The sequence below is a fragment of the Mytilus californianus genome, unplaced genomic scaffold (assembly GCF_021869535.1).
Source record: "Mytilus californianus isolate M0D057914Y unplaced genomic scaffold, xbMytCali1.0.p SCAF_1, whole genome shotgun sequence".
In the NCBI taxonomy this organism is placed as follows: Eukaryota; Metazoa; Mollusca; class Bivalvia; order Mytilida; family Mytilidae; genus Mytilus; species Mytilus californianus.
In genome coordinates this window covers 31,748,301-31,763,592 of record NW_026262581.1, presented here as the reverse complement: position 1 = coordinate 31,763,592, position 15,292 = coordinate 31,748,301, and the positions used below count along the sequence as shown (strand labels likewise).

The following is a 15,292-nucleotide window of genomic DNA, read 5'->3' as shown; positions in this document are numbered from 1 at the left end:
TATCTCAGGCAATGACGAATAAATGCGTGTAACAGTCGTTATAAGCCTGGTATCTTTGATGACTCTGATAACATTCTTGTAGTTAACTGATGGAAACATGTCTCTGTAGAAGCACGTTAAAAAATATACCGGGCTTACAATAGTATAAATATCAGAATCATGTTTCGTCTGCATACAAATGATCAGTGACGCTCAAATTGAAATGGTTGGAAGGCTTAATTAAATATGAAAAAAAATTACAAGAGGTGCCTCCACTTTTTCATTTGGATAATCTTGGCTAGTTTAACAAAAAACAATGCTTTGGGAATGTGAATTTTTTTTTTTAAATCTAATTTTATTTTTGTTGGTAGTAAAAACAAAAATAACACTTTATAAACTTGAAGCGTAGGTAAAGTATTTTCTTTTCAATTTTTTCAGCTGTCACTTTAATCGCCATCATTACAAGTAAATTGTGTACCTGACTGTGGCACCACTTAATTATATCGTCATTCTGAAATCTATGCTTTTTAAAAGCGTGTCACAAAGGGCAACCTCACAAGGTATCCGTCTTTTGTCTTTAGGAACTTTTAACAATTTCAATTTTTTTTCCGAAACACTTCACCAATTTGAATAAACTTTCAGTGAATTATGTACAATGTATGTACGGTTAACTGCAAACGACGTTTATTTGATTTCGATCAGAAAACACATTACTTCCATTTGCAATATAGATCAAATAATTTTTTAATCTTCTCCTCTTGCACTTAGGAGGAAATATTATACCATTACGGAATGGTTCCTCCCTCAGGCAAAATGAACTCAAAATAATTTCGCTATTTTCTTTTATGTCAATTTTTAGTCATATTGTTTATAACGACTTTTAGTATTTGCACAGTCCTGGCATTCAACTGTTTATCGTTCCTGGTAAAGGTATATCCATAAAAGGGCTTCGGATGAACGAAATGTATATAGTGTTTTTTTTTATATTTCATATACATAGAGGACCCTTTTCAGTCAAAACACAACGTACTGGCACTAGAACTGGTATCAATTAAACTCTAGGGCAGGGGATTCATTGTTTGTATAAAGCTTGTCCAATTTTGATTAAACTTGTCAAGGTCCTTTAAATAATTATCCCTGTTTTAGACAGATCGGATGAATCATTATTTTTAATTCCAATTACGTGGAAATTAAAGCAATATGACAATTGTCACACAAAGTTGTCTTCAAAACCAAAAGGAAATTATCTTAAAACGCCTTTTCTACCATGCCCATATTGAAATGTAGATGTCTAGCTATGTTTTTAAGTTCACATGATAAATAATTACCATTTATCAATTTTGACCACCTTGCAGATATTGGTCTGACGTCTAATTTGTGTGTGTAATCAGTTAATTCAGATATCACATTGGTTATGTATCTTTCAGCTGATAATTAAACGTACAACTCTGTCAAAGTACTAAGGGTTTTCAACGCTCGACATCAATGGTTTTAGCCAGAATTTGGCCCAATTTTTTTATCGTCTATTTTCAATTCTTTGCAAATTCGTGTTTGACTTGGCTTCTAACATGTCTAAAATGTTATGATTTAAGAACCAATGATGAGTCGTATTAATCTCGTATTAAATTGTAATACTGATAACTTTGATTAGGTTTTGTGACTGAATAATAGCAATTTAATATTATCAGTACCATAAGCATAATACCAAGTAGTTTGAAAGGGTTAGATATTCACCTCTCGCTACATGTATATTATTAATGTTACAGTTACTGTTCATTTATACTTTTGAAAAAAAATACAAATAAGCTGACCAGTGTTCTACGCGATATGCGAACATGATTGAAATTGCTAAATTTGGATTACACAGATATTTACCCATATAAGTGTAAAATGCTTGAAAAACATAGAGAAATGTTAGCTGTTTATATTATTCACTACAACCAGCTAGATGCCTGCCTACAGGGAAAACGTATCCAATGTCTAAATCGGTATTCACCTTAGCTTGGACTTGGATCCAATATGATAGATAAAGGCTTTAACTAGTTTCTTGATATACTCTCTAATTATTTGTTTTGAAAACAATCATGACAAAAAAAATTTAATTACAGATGATGATCGGATGGATGGATTTGAATTATATTTAAGCAATACATCAATTATTCCACCTGAAGGACCAGAAGGGTATCTCTGTTATGAAGATCCTGATCCAGGTCTCCCAAACATCACTCAAACGATTCCTTGTAATCACCTCGGACAATATGTCATTTATTACGATAGAAAAGGTTCTTTAACAGGAAATGAAAGCTATAATATCATTGAGTTATGTTATGTTGCCATAAATGGTGAGTTTTGTTTTAGGGTACATGTATATATGTCTAAAATTACTTCCCTGTTTCTTTGTGTTTACCTTTAGTCTTCTCCCGCTGATTTAGCTCTGGTATATTTCCTGTAAATTTTATATTAAAAATACTTTGACGTCGTGCATTACTGAAGGCAAATAATTATCAAAATTTGCATCTGTTGAATACTTTTTACATTTTAAACAAACACATGATGAATTAAATAAATGTAATGTAACCATCAATTGGGTCTCTCTCAGTGTTTTAAAAAGAGGCAGCAGATGCAAACCGCTGTTTCAAATTATTCATTATCAACAGAATATTCGAATGTATAACCGTGCTATGACGTCCATTATCACTGAACTAGTATACATATTTGTTTAGGGGCCAGCTGAAGGACGCCTCCGGGTGCGAGAGTTTCTCGCTGCATTGAAGACCCATTGGTGGCCTTCGGCTGTTGTCTGCTCTATGGTCGGGTTGTTGTCTCTTTGACACATTCCCCATTTCCATTCTCAATTTTAATTGTACTCATTTATAGCCCGACGTTAATGTATATTTATTTATTTATCTTTTTTTTTTTTTATCTATTTATTTACTTATTTATTTATTTATTTGTTTGTTTATTTATTCTATTTATCTATGCATTTATTTATTTATTTATTTATTTATTTATTCTATTTATCTATATATTTTTCTATCTATCTATCTATCTATCTCTCAATCTATTTTATTTATTTTATTCTATCTTATTCATTTATTTATTTATTTATTTGTTTATTATCTACTTACTTATTTATTCACCTTTTCACAATTGGTAATTGGTTTTGATGGCAAATTTTCAAAGATTCGTTTTAACTAATTATATCTAAAGGTTGATTAAGGACTATACACTTGTCAAGTATTGTGCGATTTGTGTGCTGTCCCAAATACTTTTGCACAGAACTTCTTTTTTATATTCATTTCAATATAACTTTCCCAGGTACCTAATATTGAGCTTGTAATTCACTGCGTAAAATACAAACAGAGAACAGAAATATTAGTTCAAAAGTCCATATAGAACCTGCTCATCAGAGCGCTTGGAGCATAAGATTTCAGACTGGTCCAACAAATTGAATATATAAAGGAATTTGGACATATTCTTCTGAAAAAAATGACAACAATCTACATCTACGAAATAATAAATAATTAGAATGAGCATACAATTCAAACTTGACGTTATTTCAAAACCAGGCACGGTTTTTGGATAAAAACATTACAAATCTTTTAAAAGATTGGCGTATAATTTGTAGCGTTACACGCGCTCATTAGTGGTACTCAAATGAAAATAAAAGTGAAAGGTCAAACCAAACACGAAGTTGAAGAACATTTCAAACCAAAACTTCCTTATCGTTTTGTCATAAACGTACGAATTCGTGTAAACAAAAATAAATTATATAATACATCATGGAACTTTACATCTTATATTTTTAAATTGTATTACTTATTCAAAGCTTTATTTATTTGGTTATAGGTTGTCAAAAGAAATTTTGGGGGAGTAACTGCGAGTTCTCTTGTGCAGAAAATTGTATAGACCAACATTGCTTCCCTGAAAACGGTTCCTGCATTTTGGGATGTAGTGAAAAGAACTGTTTGAAAGACATTTGCGATTTCGATTCAGCAGTTTGTCTCGAAGGGTGTAAAGATGGACGGACGGGACCCTTTTGTAACAAATGTGAGTAATTATTTATACGTATTTTCAGTGGTACAATAGTCCTTAATGCAGTTGTCAATCTACATAGAGTAAAATAAAAATTAGAAAAAAAACTATTTATTAAAACAAACATAATTAATAACCGATCTTTTGTATTTATGTCAGATTCTGCATTTTACTGAATCAATTTGAATCAATTTAAATGATAAACATGGCAAATACTGTTTTATTTTCACAGTTAAGGTAAAATAAAATTCACTAATCTAGAAATGTAAATTCATGGAATGCACACATAATCGACTAATGGGTATTGATATCAGTTTACGTTTTCATTTCTAAGACATTAGCTTTTGATTTTTCTTAAAGAATTATATTTGTATTGCACCATGCATTTCCGTTTTATTGATAATGAACAAAATTAAAGTAATTGATTTACATAAGGCACTTGTGTACACTGAAAAAGACATCGTTATTGCATCATGAATCGCGTTCTTATTTCTCTACGCTTTCTTTTTTTTTTTTCTCGAATTTATCAACAGATATAAAAATCTCAAAAAATATTTAAGTAGTAAGTTATAAGTACGAACGTAATTCAACATCACTTCACAAGTTTTGCAGTCGCTATCCTAAATTTTTTGATCGCTACACTGTATCAATTTTCAATTCAATAGTGACATTTAAACTCTGTAATAGATCTAAATAAATATGAAATGTATGAAATTTTATTGGTTTTGTTAAAGTAGCTACTGCTTCTGACACTTTCTACTTGAAATGACTTAGAATTCTAAGATGAATAATGCATGCATAGTACGATACGCTTTCAATGTTGACACAACTGGTATAAATTCAATTGTTTCTTCAATTTTTGTCTCTAGTGGACCTGTTCCAATGTGAAATCAACCAAACATCGGCGGTATGGTACCTTTTGTATTAAGATATATTATTTGCACTCAAATATTTCATAGAGCAAAACAGTCTGTTGATAAAAAAAAACATTAAATTGTCTGCATTCCATACATTTACATTTACACATTTATGAATTACTCATTATAGCCAGATAAAGCTCCTCTTCAGTGTATATTAAAAAAGAACAGCAATCAATTTCGTCTAAAATATAATAGACGTTCATTTAAAAAATTATTTTTTCTCGATGCCTTCTCTCTTCCAGGATTACTTAAATAACGTTTTGTATGCACCAACTTCAAAATGTATTTATCTTTTATTTGTATCACCATACATATATATATATTTGATAAGAGATTTAATTTTTTTATACATTACAGATGACATTGCATTTAACTGTTTGGTTAGTTCTAATCAAAATGATACTGAACTGGCTAGTTTAGCTATTGATGGCAATAAAACATCGTGTGTCGCAACACAGGCATCCGCAATATGGGTACAGGTTGACATCAAAGAAATAAGTATCGTGACGGATATTTATCTTACTCTAAGTGGTATGTTTTTTAGTTCCTTTTATCATATCATATCCAAACGAAATATTTACAATAATATGTTTAGCCCACCTTCTAAAATTCAAACTGACCACACCCACGTTACACGTACGGACGATACACGTACGATGAATGGACGTTGAATGGACGATGAATGCACAGTGAATGATGCACTCACGATGAGTGTTGAGTTTCACACAGATGATTAATGGATAATGAGTGATGAGCGTTAAACGGACTATGAATGCACGAGAGTGATGAGCGTTACATGGATGATGAACGCAAGAAACATACATGGTGATTAATGAGTATACAAAAACTAGAAAGATAACGATATAATTGAACATGTTTTATATTATTCAAAGAGCTGATAACTCTGTTTTTAAATTGGCAATTCGAATTATTTCACAAGGTAATCAACACGCGAGCATGATGCATACAATTTTTTGGACATTGATATTGCATCTCAATTCGCTTATATTATATGATAAACATTATTTCATATTAGTACTACTTTGAATAAAACATCATGTTCACCTGAGGAAAAGTGATGTACGCCGTTTACTTTCGCATGCTTTAAAATGTACTGTCGATATTGTCAGTACGTCTTTTTGTCTGTGAACACGTATTATCTCTCCGGTCAAGCGTAACCGAATATGGAGTAATCTTACAGTTATTGTTTCAAACAATTGAGATAATTTTTTTTAAGTGGTTGAAAAAAATGGGGTAAATTGATTCCAGAATAGAGCATATATTTGTAGTATTTGCTGAATTCTTACATTAAGTCAGGCTAACGAATAACTTCCTGATTCAACCCTAAACAATACAATACAAGGTTTAAAACGATAGTGTCCCACAATATCTGGCGAAAACATCATATGTTATGCAGACACGTCCCTATCGTTGGTAAATCAGTTGTGCAATTTATGTGTGACGAAATTATGTATGTCACCAACGTTGTTCAATTTAAGGTAACGTTTTTCTCGTATCTAGGTATTGTGTAATCAAATATTTAATTATTATTTCCTTCAGACACACTTTAATTTGTAAACAATCAGAAAAAAAAATATCTAAACATATCGTACAAGTGTAGCTCCTAGCTCATTTTCAGTCAATCCCGAGATCCAAGGCTTATAATATATTTAAGAAATGCTCACATCTTGGCAGTATCAACAGAAAGCTAATCTAATGAATTTCAATTCGACTCTTAAAATCAGATTGACAAGAAAAGAGAACAAACTATTATTGTCTTAATGGATGTAATCATTCTTATTAAAACCAAATTTGAATTTCTATGCTCCTCTGTCGTATAAAAATATGTGGGGAAACTGTTTGTATGCTCCTTTATGGTGTGTTATGAAAAGTCAAGAATTAAACGACCTTTTGACATGTTTGATTGATGACAGATAACTTCATAATGATTTTGTTGAGACTGTTTCTTATGACAAAGTTATCTGCAAATCAATGAAAGTTTTTTTTAATAATTTTAGTGAACATTACAGAGGGAGGTAATCATACCATTTACGTATCAAACTCAAGTGGTGTACAGCAAAATGGAACGGTTATATATAGCAACGAATCTTTACCTATTGAGATCAAAGTCAATGCTGTATTCAGATACTTAATTTATGAACTTTCAGTTCAGGAAAATGTTTCACTTGAAGTATGTGAAATTGGAATTGCTGGTGAGTACTTCAATGAGACCAAAATAATTAATCAACCAGAGCAGTCAATCATTTCTATGCATGTTTGCATCCTCGAAAAAAAGATACCATAGGGCCAACAATCCTCACCGTGTAACAATTTGTAAAAAAGGAGACCACTTGATTTGGGAAATGGGAACTTCGACACCTTCTGGTTGTTGTGTCAAAATTGATCGAAATGTAATTTTCTAGTCCTTTCTGAATCTCGGTGAATGTGATAATATATTATGCCCTTCGGGGTAGACACAGTTATGGACATTGTCATCATACATAACCAAATCTTACTGATCTTATCCTAAATGACCTTCTACCATTTGAGTAAACATCACATCCACACAAAACTATGTGCATTGTGGCTTTTGATAAAAAAACATTATACTAATAATATTTCCAAACCCCTGTTACAAACGTCCGTTCCATCCAATACAAACTAACAGATACCATCTCGGATTTATTGTCTTTCACATAATATTCCGTCGATTGGTATTAGAGAACATGTAACGGAGATACATTTCTTTTAGATCTTTCTTTTGAAACAAAGGTTTTGATATCATTTCAATCGGCAATATCCTTCATAATAAATCAGTGAAATTGAAAATGCCTCCCAGCTAGATGTAATCCACGTGATTGCACCTGTGCAAGTTCCCTTTTTACGATTTCCAGCTAGCCACGTTATGAATGGTGACCATAGCATTGTAAACAACGCAGCTACGAAATGTGTTTACCAGCGGGCCTTCATACCGTGATCAAAAATTAAAAAAAAGGAGATACAACTTTAAAATACTAATGGATTTAGTCGAGTATTATGCCCGACATTAATTAAAAGTGAAAACAGAAGACGTAGATACCCAACTGACGTGGTTTAAGATTGTAAGATCGTTCATACAAATCAAATTAAAAACTCGTGTTTCTCATATCTTCGAGGATCAAAACGTTGCTAAGCACTCTTGTTACTTCTAAGGCAAATATATTGATGTTCCCGCATTCAAAAGCCAAAACAATATCGTTTGTATTTGTGATTCGCAATATATATTGACTGCTTGACCAAGAAATTAGGTGACGACCATTGACTTGGAAACCCACCCGTCTGTTCTTTATTAATTCGGAAAAAGCAATCAAAGATGAGGTTCTGGATCTTCTTTACTGTACCAGATCACCAAATAAAAAAAGTGTCCTTACAAACAACGGTATATTGATAAGCCTTCACAATATTCCACGAAACTTTCTAATTCATTGACATTTATTTTGTCAGCAATCAACATTTGGGCCGTTACAAATCGGATGTAAATACTAGAAAATTCAAAAGATTTGCAAGAGTACTTACAAACTAAGTACATCTCCAAGTGCAATAAAAACAGTAATTTAACTTGGCTTATCTTAACACAAGTTGTCATGAGTCGTAACAGAAGGATATATTGAAAGAATAAGCCAGACTTTACCCCTCAAAATGGTCACGAAGGCATATATCTTGTTTCATAAAGGGACACATCTTACTTTTTAATAAATCGTTTAGACAAAATTTCACTCAGACTGTCCACAACGGATATCTCTAGGATCGGATTCGTGTTGGTCAATCAACAACATAACAACAAACATCACCAAGATGATTGATTTTTTCATTGACGGCATATTTGTTACTTTGTGTGTTTTACAACTGACAATCGGCATTCCTATGGGAACAATCTGTTTCCAAATTGTCGACTTGTTTTTTTATTCTTGTGAGATATATTTCGAACAAAAGATTCTCAAAACAAAATGAAAAGAAGCTGATATCAACCTTAAAATTCACGTTCGGCTATGAAGATGATGACCTTTTACTTATTTTGCAAAGTTTGACGACTATGATAACTGCATCTTGTTTTTGGAAGGTATACTTAACTAAAACTGTCATCATTGCGAAGGCTTTAACGGTCGTCATCATGGTTTAATTGAACGTTATGGAATATCTATGTCATTGATGACCACGGATATCTCCCAACTGTCGTTACAACAATTCGATGGTGAAATACCGAATGCAACATAAAAGTAGTTTTACTAACAGTGAGAATTACGACCGATTCCACTAGTGAAACAGGAACTGTTACAAATTCCGGTGCTCCTGGATTCATACCTGGTTATGTATAGATGGTATTCGTGATGATTAATTTTTAGTTTTCCCTGTAGTTTTCCAAATTTATTGGCCATTGAGGTATCTGAATTTATTGCACTTATTATTTTGGTATGTTTTGGGTTTTTTTTTTCTCTAAAAAATGGCCATAGATTTTGGATTATAAATAATGGACTGTAGTCTGAATAAAATCTTGTCATTCAATCGAATGTACAAATGAAAAATAAGTCGCATCTTCAACGCAGAAAAACAAAGTCTATCATCAGATAATTACAGTAAATTGAAATAAAGAAACACTGTAAGGTTGTATTTTATATAGAGTAACATGACGGGGATCGCATGTTGAGCATGTTCTGCTTACTCTTCCAGAACACTTTATATCATCCCCAGTTTTTTGGTGTGGTTCGTATTGCTTCGTCTTTGGACTTCTGTGTTGTGTTTTGTGTACTGTTGTTTGTCTTTTGGTCGTTTTTCGTTATTTGACGTGGCATTTTCAGTTTTTTTTTTTTTTTCATCTAATGGGATTGACTGTCCCTTTGGCATCTTTAGACTAATTTTTTGTCGTTTTATAATTAAGTCTAGAATTATTCAACTGAAAGTGCCATGGTATTGTCTTTTTTTTTGTCTAATGAGCTTGACTGTCCCTTTAGCATCTTTCGACTCTTTTATCGTTTTATAATTAAATTTATGCTTATTCAACTGAAAGTGTTCAGTTAACATATACATCTACATAGTACATACCCAAGAAAGCAATTTTTGATACATTTGATACACCAGTTACACATACATTGGAGTGTAAGAGATATCATTAACTAAAAACAAGCAATACAAAAGTAGTTATTTAAAGAGGGTTTTTTTTCACTTTTTAAGAGGGTTTTTTTTCACTTTTAAAGAGTTTTTTTTTCACTTTTAAAGAGGGTTCAATTGAATACAAAGTTTATCAAAAGCCAATATTTAGTACACTACATTAAAACACAAGCTCTAGTGAGATTTTTGCATCGACTAAGTAACAATATATGTACAAGCATACATAAGTCATTAAAAATACACAATTTAAACATATAATGCATGGTAAGTTTATATAGTTGATATATAAAAGTTAAAAGCAAAGTTGCAGTCATAGTCTAGAAAAATTCATACAAAATAAAGAATATCAGGAACATGATTCTTAAGCAATAGCCTTACAAACTTGACAATCTGTTAAAATTTGTAAACATGTTGTGATTAGATGATAAAATGGTCTTATAATATTATAATTTTTTGGAAGGTTAGAATGTATAAGATTTGTAATGCAATGAATATTTTAAAATGATTTGCACGATTTTGATGATAATCGTCTATTTCCAACATTGATGTAGAGGTATTGATTTTGAATTTATATCAATTTGAAAGTAGGGTACAGCCTAATCATTCAAAATTGCGTTAAACACTTAGATAGATAAAAAAGATAATTATTATATGAACGATGAACTGATTTTATTTACATATTTCAAATGCTGTTTCTAGGTTGTCCTCCTACAAACTATGGGCCTCTTTGTAGTCAATTGTGCCCAATAAACTGCAGTGGCCCTTGTGACCTTAAAACAGGACACTGTACATTTGGATGTGTAACTGGATGGACTGGTAATACATGTGAATTAGGTATGACAAAACTTCTCATCGATTATCATTTAAATAGGTCGCTCTAATGATATTTACGTTTTGTGTAGGTTCGTTGCTGTGTTATTTACGTATTCCCCACAGAACATTTTTGTTCATACAAATATTCGTTTAAAAGAAAAATACAGATAAAGAAATTCACTTAAACAAAGGTAAACTACGGTACAACAAAAGTAAACTATAAGATTCAATATTTGCTAACATACATTGAAGCTCATTATGACTAAAAGTAAAAGTGGATATGTGGGTAATACATCAATGAGACAGTATTATAACCATTGACTCACTGTGAAATTATTTATATAATATTCTTTTTTTGTAGATTTAATGTTCTGAGTTACATGTATGTAACTACATCACACAATATCTAACGATTATGTCCATTATCCTATTGTTTAGTAGGGATAATGAGATTGTCCTTGACAACGTCGTAAACGTCGACGTTTGATTGTTCCTATATAACGTTACTTTGGTTGTTTATTCCCGGTTAAGCGCGGGCTTCATAAGGTTTAGCTGAATATGTATATCCTTTTTAAATTCAATCCAAAATAAGATAGTCAGACGGTAATTAGGATTAACAAAATAATATGAACCTGATGAATGGATATCTTTTTCAGAGTCAGCCGTATTCATTCATTTATGATACGCAAGAACATTCAAATTAAAATACTATAAATAATTACATAATAGATTGATTGTAAATATATTCTGCTATTTCTCGCTGATGGTTTACTGCTTTAACCGAACATGTCTGCGTTATATATGCAATAGAAACATGATTCCTGTCACCCACCATACTTCAGATTCAAAAACATTACCGTATTAATGTTTGTCTCAATTTCATTGCGGAACCAATATAACAGTTCTTATTCTCCATTGTTTATACCGAAAACTTATCATTTAACTTCGTTCAATGCCATCGATTATCTCTGTATTCAAAGGGTACAATTTTGTACCAGCGGCTGTATAAAGGCGATGTTTGATTATGAATACACTTAGGATTTTCAATTTTAAAATACAATATTTGTTAAGTCTTTTTCCATTAGACTTATTGTTGTCTTTCATTATATTGATCAAGTTTAAATTTCGAAAATAAGTGCTTATTGGAATCCTGATTTAAAGGCGTTTGGAAATTTAGATAGCAACTCAACGACACAAAAAGACCTCTTGAGGTCAACATATTTTTTATTCATAACACAGGTTTCATGTATGTGTAGTTCTATATTGCCCCGAGTAAAAAATGTTAATAGAATTATCAATGATCTATTATTAATGCAAATTTCTATGATGACAAAAAAATTAAAATGTACAGAAAGGCAACTGCTGATGAGGTTTCATAGAATGAACAAGCATGTATGGGAAAGGAGAAACTTAAAAAGGCATCCAAAATAAATAAACAAAGTTATATACTCTCATTGGTTTATTACAGATGCTGAATGTTTCGAAAACTCAGAGATACCAGTCTTGAAGTGTGGACCAGAAATTTATAAGGTATAACCTGATTACATGTTAGTCACATATTAAAGAAAGGTTTTGAGGAATTTATCGACATCCCAAACCAATGTATTATGGATTTACACATGTACATATCAAGTCTCTTTCCGATATTTGTAAGATCCTATGTATGTTCATATTTTCCAATTACCTTTCCTGGACAGTTGAACTCATGAAAAGTAAGATATTTTCGATTCCCCCGTCTTTCATTATAACATGTCTGAGCGTTGCAAGTTGACTACGTATTAACACTGTTTCATTTCATTTAATTGTTAACAATTATTTTCATGACGCAACTTAGAACTAAAACGAAAGTTAACTGACACATTACTTAGATCTAGATGCTTAACTGGAGTACTCTTTATATATTAACAAAGGAACTTTATCGATAAGAAGAAGATTAGATATTTTATTTATATCATAATACGTGTCTCCATTCGTATCTTGTGGACAAACGAAAACTTTTTTTATCAAAAAAAATAATGTATCTTGAAATGAACTTTTAATAGATTAAAAATGAATAAAATTACATAATATAACCGCTACAATTGCTATACGTATAATGGATATGGTTTCCTGTTTTAAATAGAAGATAAAGAACAATAATTAAAACTCGTTAACAAGTTTGTTCTCGGAACTATCGTGTTATGAATTGTAACTATCTTATTAAAAAAACACAAGCAGTTTCCATTTCTAAATAGTCCGGATATGTGTTTTTAAATTATTTTGTATTATACTGTCTTTGAGACATATATATTGCAAGTGACTTGCAAGTCATTGTGAATGACCATGTCAATATATCAGGACCCTGTCATTTCTAAACACTCTAAAATTAATGAAAGTCATCCGATTTATTTAGCCAGTACAAAAAAATAAGAAGGATGTATATAATGAAAACAAGACATGCATATTTTTTCAAAGTATTAGACATGACAATATTCTTTTTATGTATAGTAGATTATACATTGTTAAAAGGGAATGTTGATGAAGATCTGAATGTAAACTATGCTAAAACAAATTCTCACTAATCCTGTAGTCAAAACAGTTTTTTAGTAAATGTTTGCGTAATTTTTCCTCTCTGAATTCAATATTTGTTCCTATAGGTTTTTCCATCTAATGGACCTATTAAAGGTGGGACATTGTTGACAATAACTGGAAAATACCTTGGAAATGTAAATGACAGTATTTCCGTTGATTTTAGCGGAGTAAGATGTAATAATGTAACAGTTCAATCACCACATTCTAAATATACTAGGTAAGAATGACTATTTATACGTAATAAAAAAAGATGATATATAAAGATTTGTATAAAAATTTGAACATGTACTTGCAAAACAATGTGCCTTCTCATGTTTTGAATTAATGATTCACACCATACCAATTTGACTATTGGTTACAAGTTCAAACTGTTATTAAAGCAAAAGTTTTTACACAGGACATCGTTGTGCTTTATTTCATAGATAATAAGTTGTTAATATGCTGGCAAATATGAATATGGCAGTAGTACTATTGTAAGTAATCAGTGTTAGATGTTGATTGAAATCACAAAATTATTTCGCTTGAAGCGTAATGCCCGTTCTAAGATTACAAATTTCAATTGGATAAAATGCACAGTTCATAATTGTGAGAAGACTGCAGTATTACTTGAGTTATTCAAGAAATTAAGATATAACTTTGTTTATCAAGAGTAAACAATTATCCGTTCTAACAGATTCCGGTAAAAATTCTGACAAAACTAGTACTTAAGAAAATATACAAAAAAATGATAGGTAAGTAGATTCATCAGATAAAACTACTTTTGGAGTTGTTGCTATTCCAACTGTTTTCCTCCAAATTTTTGTGTGTTATGTTCTGAATTTTGTGACTTTTAAATTGCATCAGTTTACTTCTGACACTGGCGACTTAAGTCATAGTATTCAAGTTGGGTCAATATGAACATTCGTACAAGACGAAAGTGATATCAGGCACCTCGAAAAATTACGAGCATTAAACGACATATATGCTGCTGAACTGTAGCCAAATTTCAGTTATTTGTCATGACAGTGAGGCAAACCACTTGTCATTGGGCTACTGTATATTATTTTCTACAAAGAATGAAAACAGAAAAGCTGGACAAAATTACATTCATTTGAACGAAGACCTAGAGACATTTCTTTTTTTTTTTTAATTTCTCATTTCTAGCATGACATTTTTCATTTCTCATTTTCTTGGAATTGAGAATTGTAAACTTGAAACAGATTGATGTCAACTGAAAAGATGGAAAATCAAGTAAGACAAGTGCAAATGGAAATGAGAAATGTTAAAAATAAAATATCCCTATCTATCTTTCGTAGATATCATATAACAGACACTTTGGAATAGTTTATCACTCATTATATTTATGATATAAACATAATTGTGATGACTTCATCATGGATCAGTTTTGTCGTTCTTTTTGATTAAAATATAGTATTACCCATGCTTTGAATTTATGAACAATATTTTCGTTCACTTTTTTTTGGTATTTATTTGAACAGTTTGACATGTGTAACTGGAAAATACAATGCTATCCAGACAAAGGGGATATTCGTTTCAGTGAATGGAAATAATTTCAGCGACCACAATAGTACACGCTTCAGTTATAAGGTATTTTAATGAATGTATGTGTACATTAACACAAATTAGTCATGGGCTCTTTGAGCTGCCATAATATTTCAAAACTGATGAATGTAGAATAGTTTTATCTAGTAATTAAACAACAATAGGAATTTGATTTCCAAATTTGATATAGAGTGCGATGTTCATTGTTCGATTAACTGCTGCAAGTTTTCCATAGAGTTAAATAAATAAACAATAAGTAAAAGCGGAATATCACTTATCGCGTTTTT

General features: G+C 31.2%; 1 protein-coding gene across 1 annotated transcript in view; it reads left to right on the top strand.

Moving 5' to 3' along the window:
* Positions 1 to 2,093: 2,093 nt before the first annotated feature.
* The window catches only part of LOC127718926 (plexin-B2-like), a 43,331-nt gene continuing 30,132 nt past the window's right edge, over positions 2,094 to 15,292 (top strand). The window contains exons 1-8 of the mRNA XM_052225034.1: positions 2,094 to 2,321; positions 3,829 to 4,029; positions 5,292 to 5,465; positions 6,953 to 7,147; positions 10,779 to 10,913; positions 12,361 to 12,422; positions 13,529 to 13,680; positions 14,942 to 15,050. Coding sequence (XP_052080994.1) covers positions 2,099 to 2,321; positions 3,829 to 4,029; positions 5,292 to 5,465; positions 6,953 to 7,147; positions 10,779 to 10,913; positions 12,361 to 12,422; positions 13,529 to 13,680; positions 14,942 to 15,050 — 1,251 coding nt within the window. The 5' untranslated portion in view covers positions 2,094 to 2,098. The remainder of the gene's footprint in view (positions 2,322 to 3,828; positions 4,030 to 5,291; positions 5,466 to 6,952; positions 7,148 to 10,778; positions 10,914 to 12,360; positions 12,423 to 13,528; positions 13,681 to 14,941; positions 15,051 to 15,292) is intronic.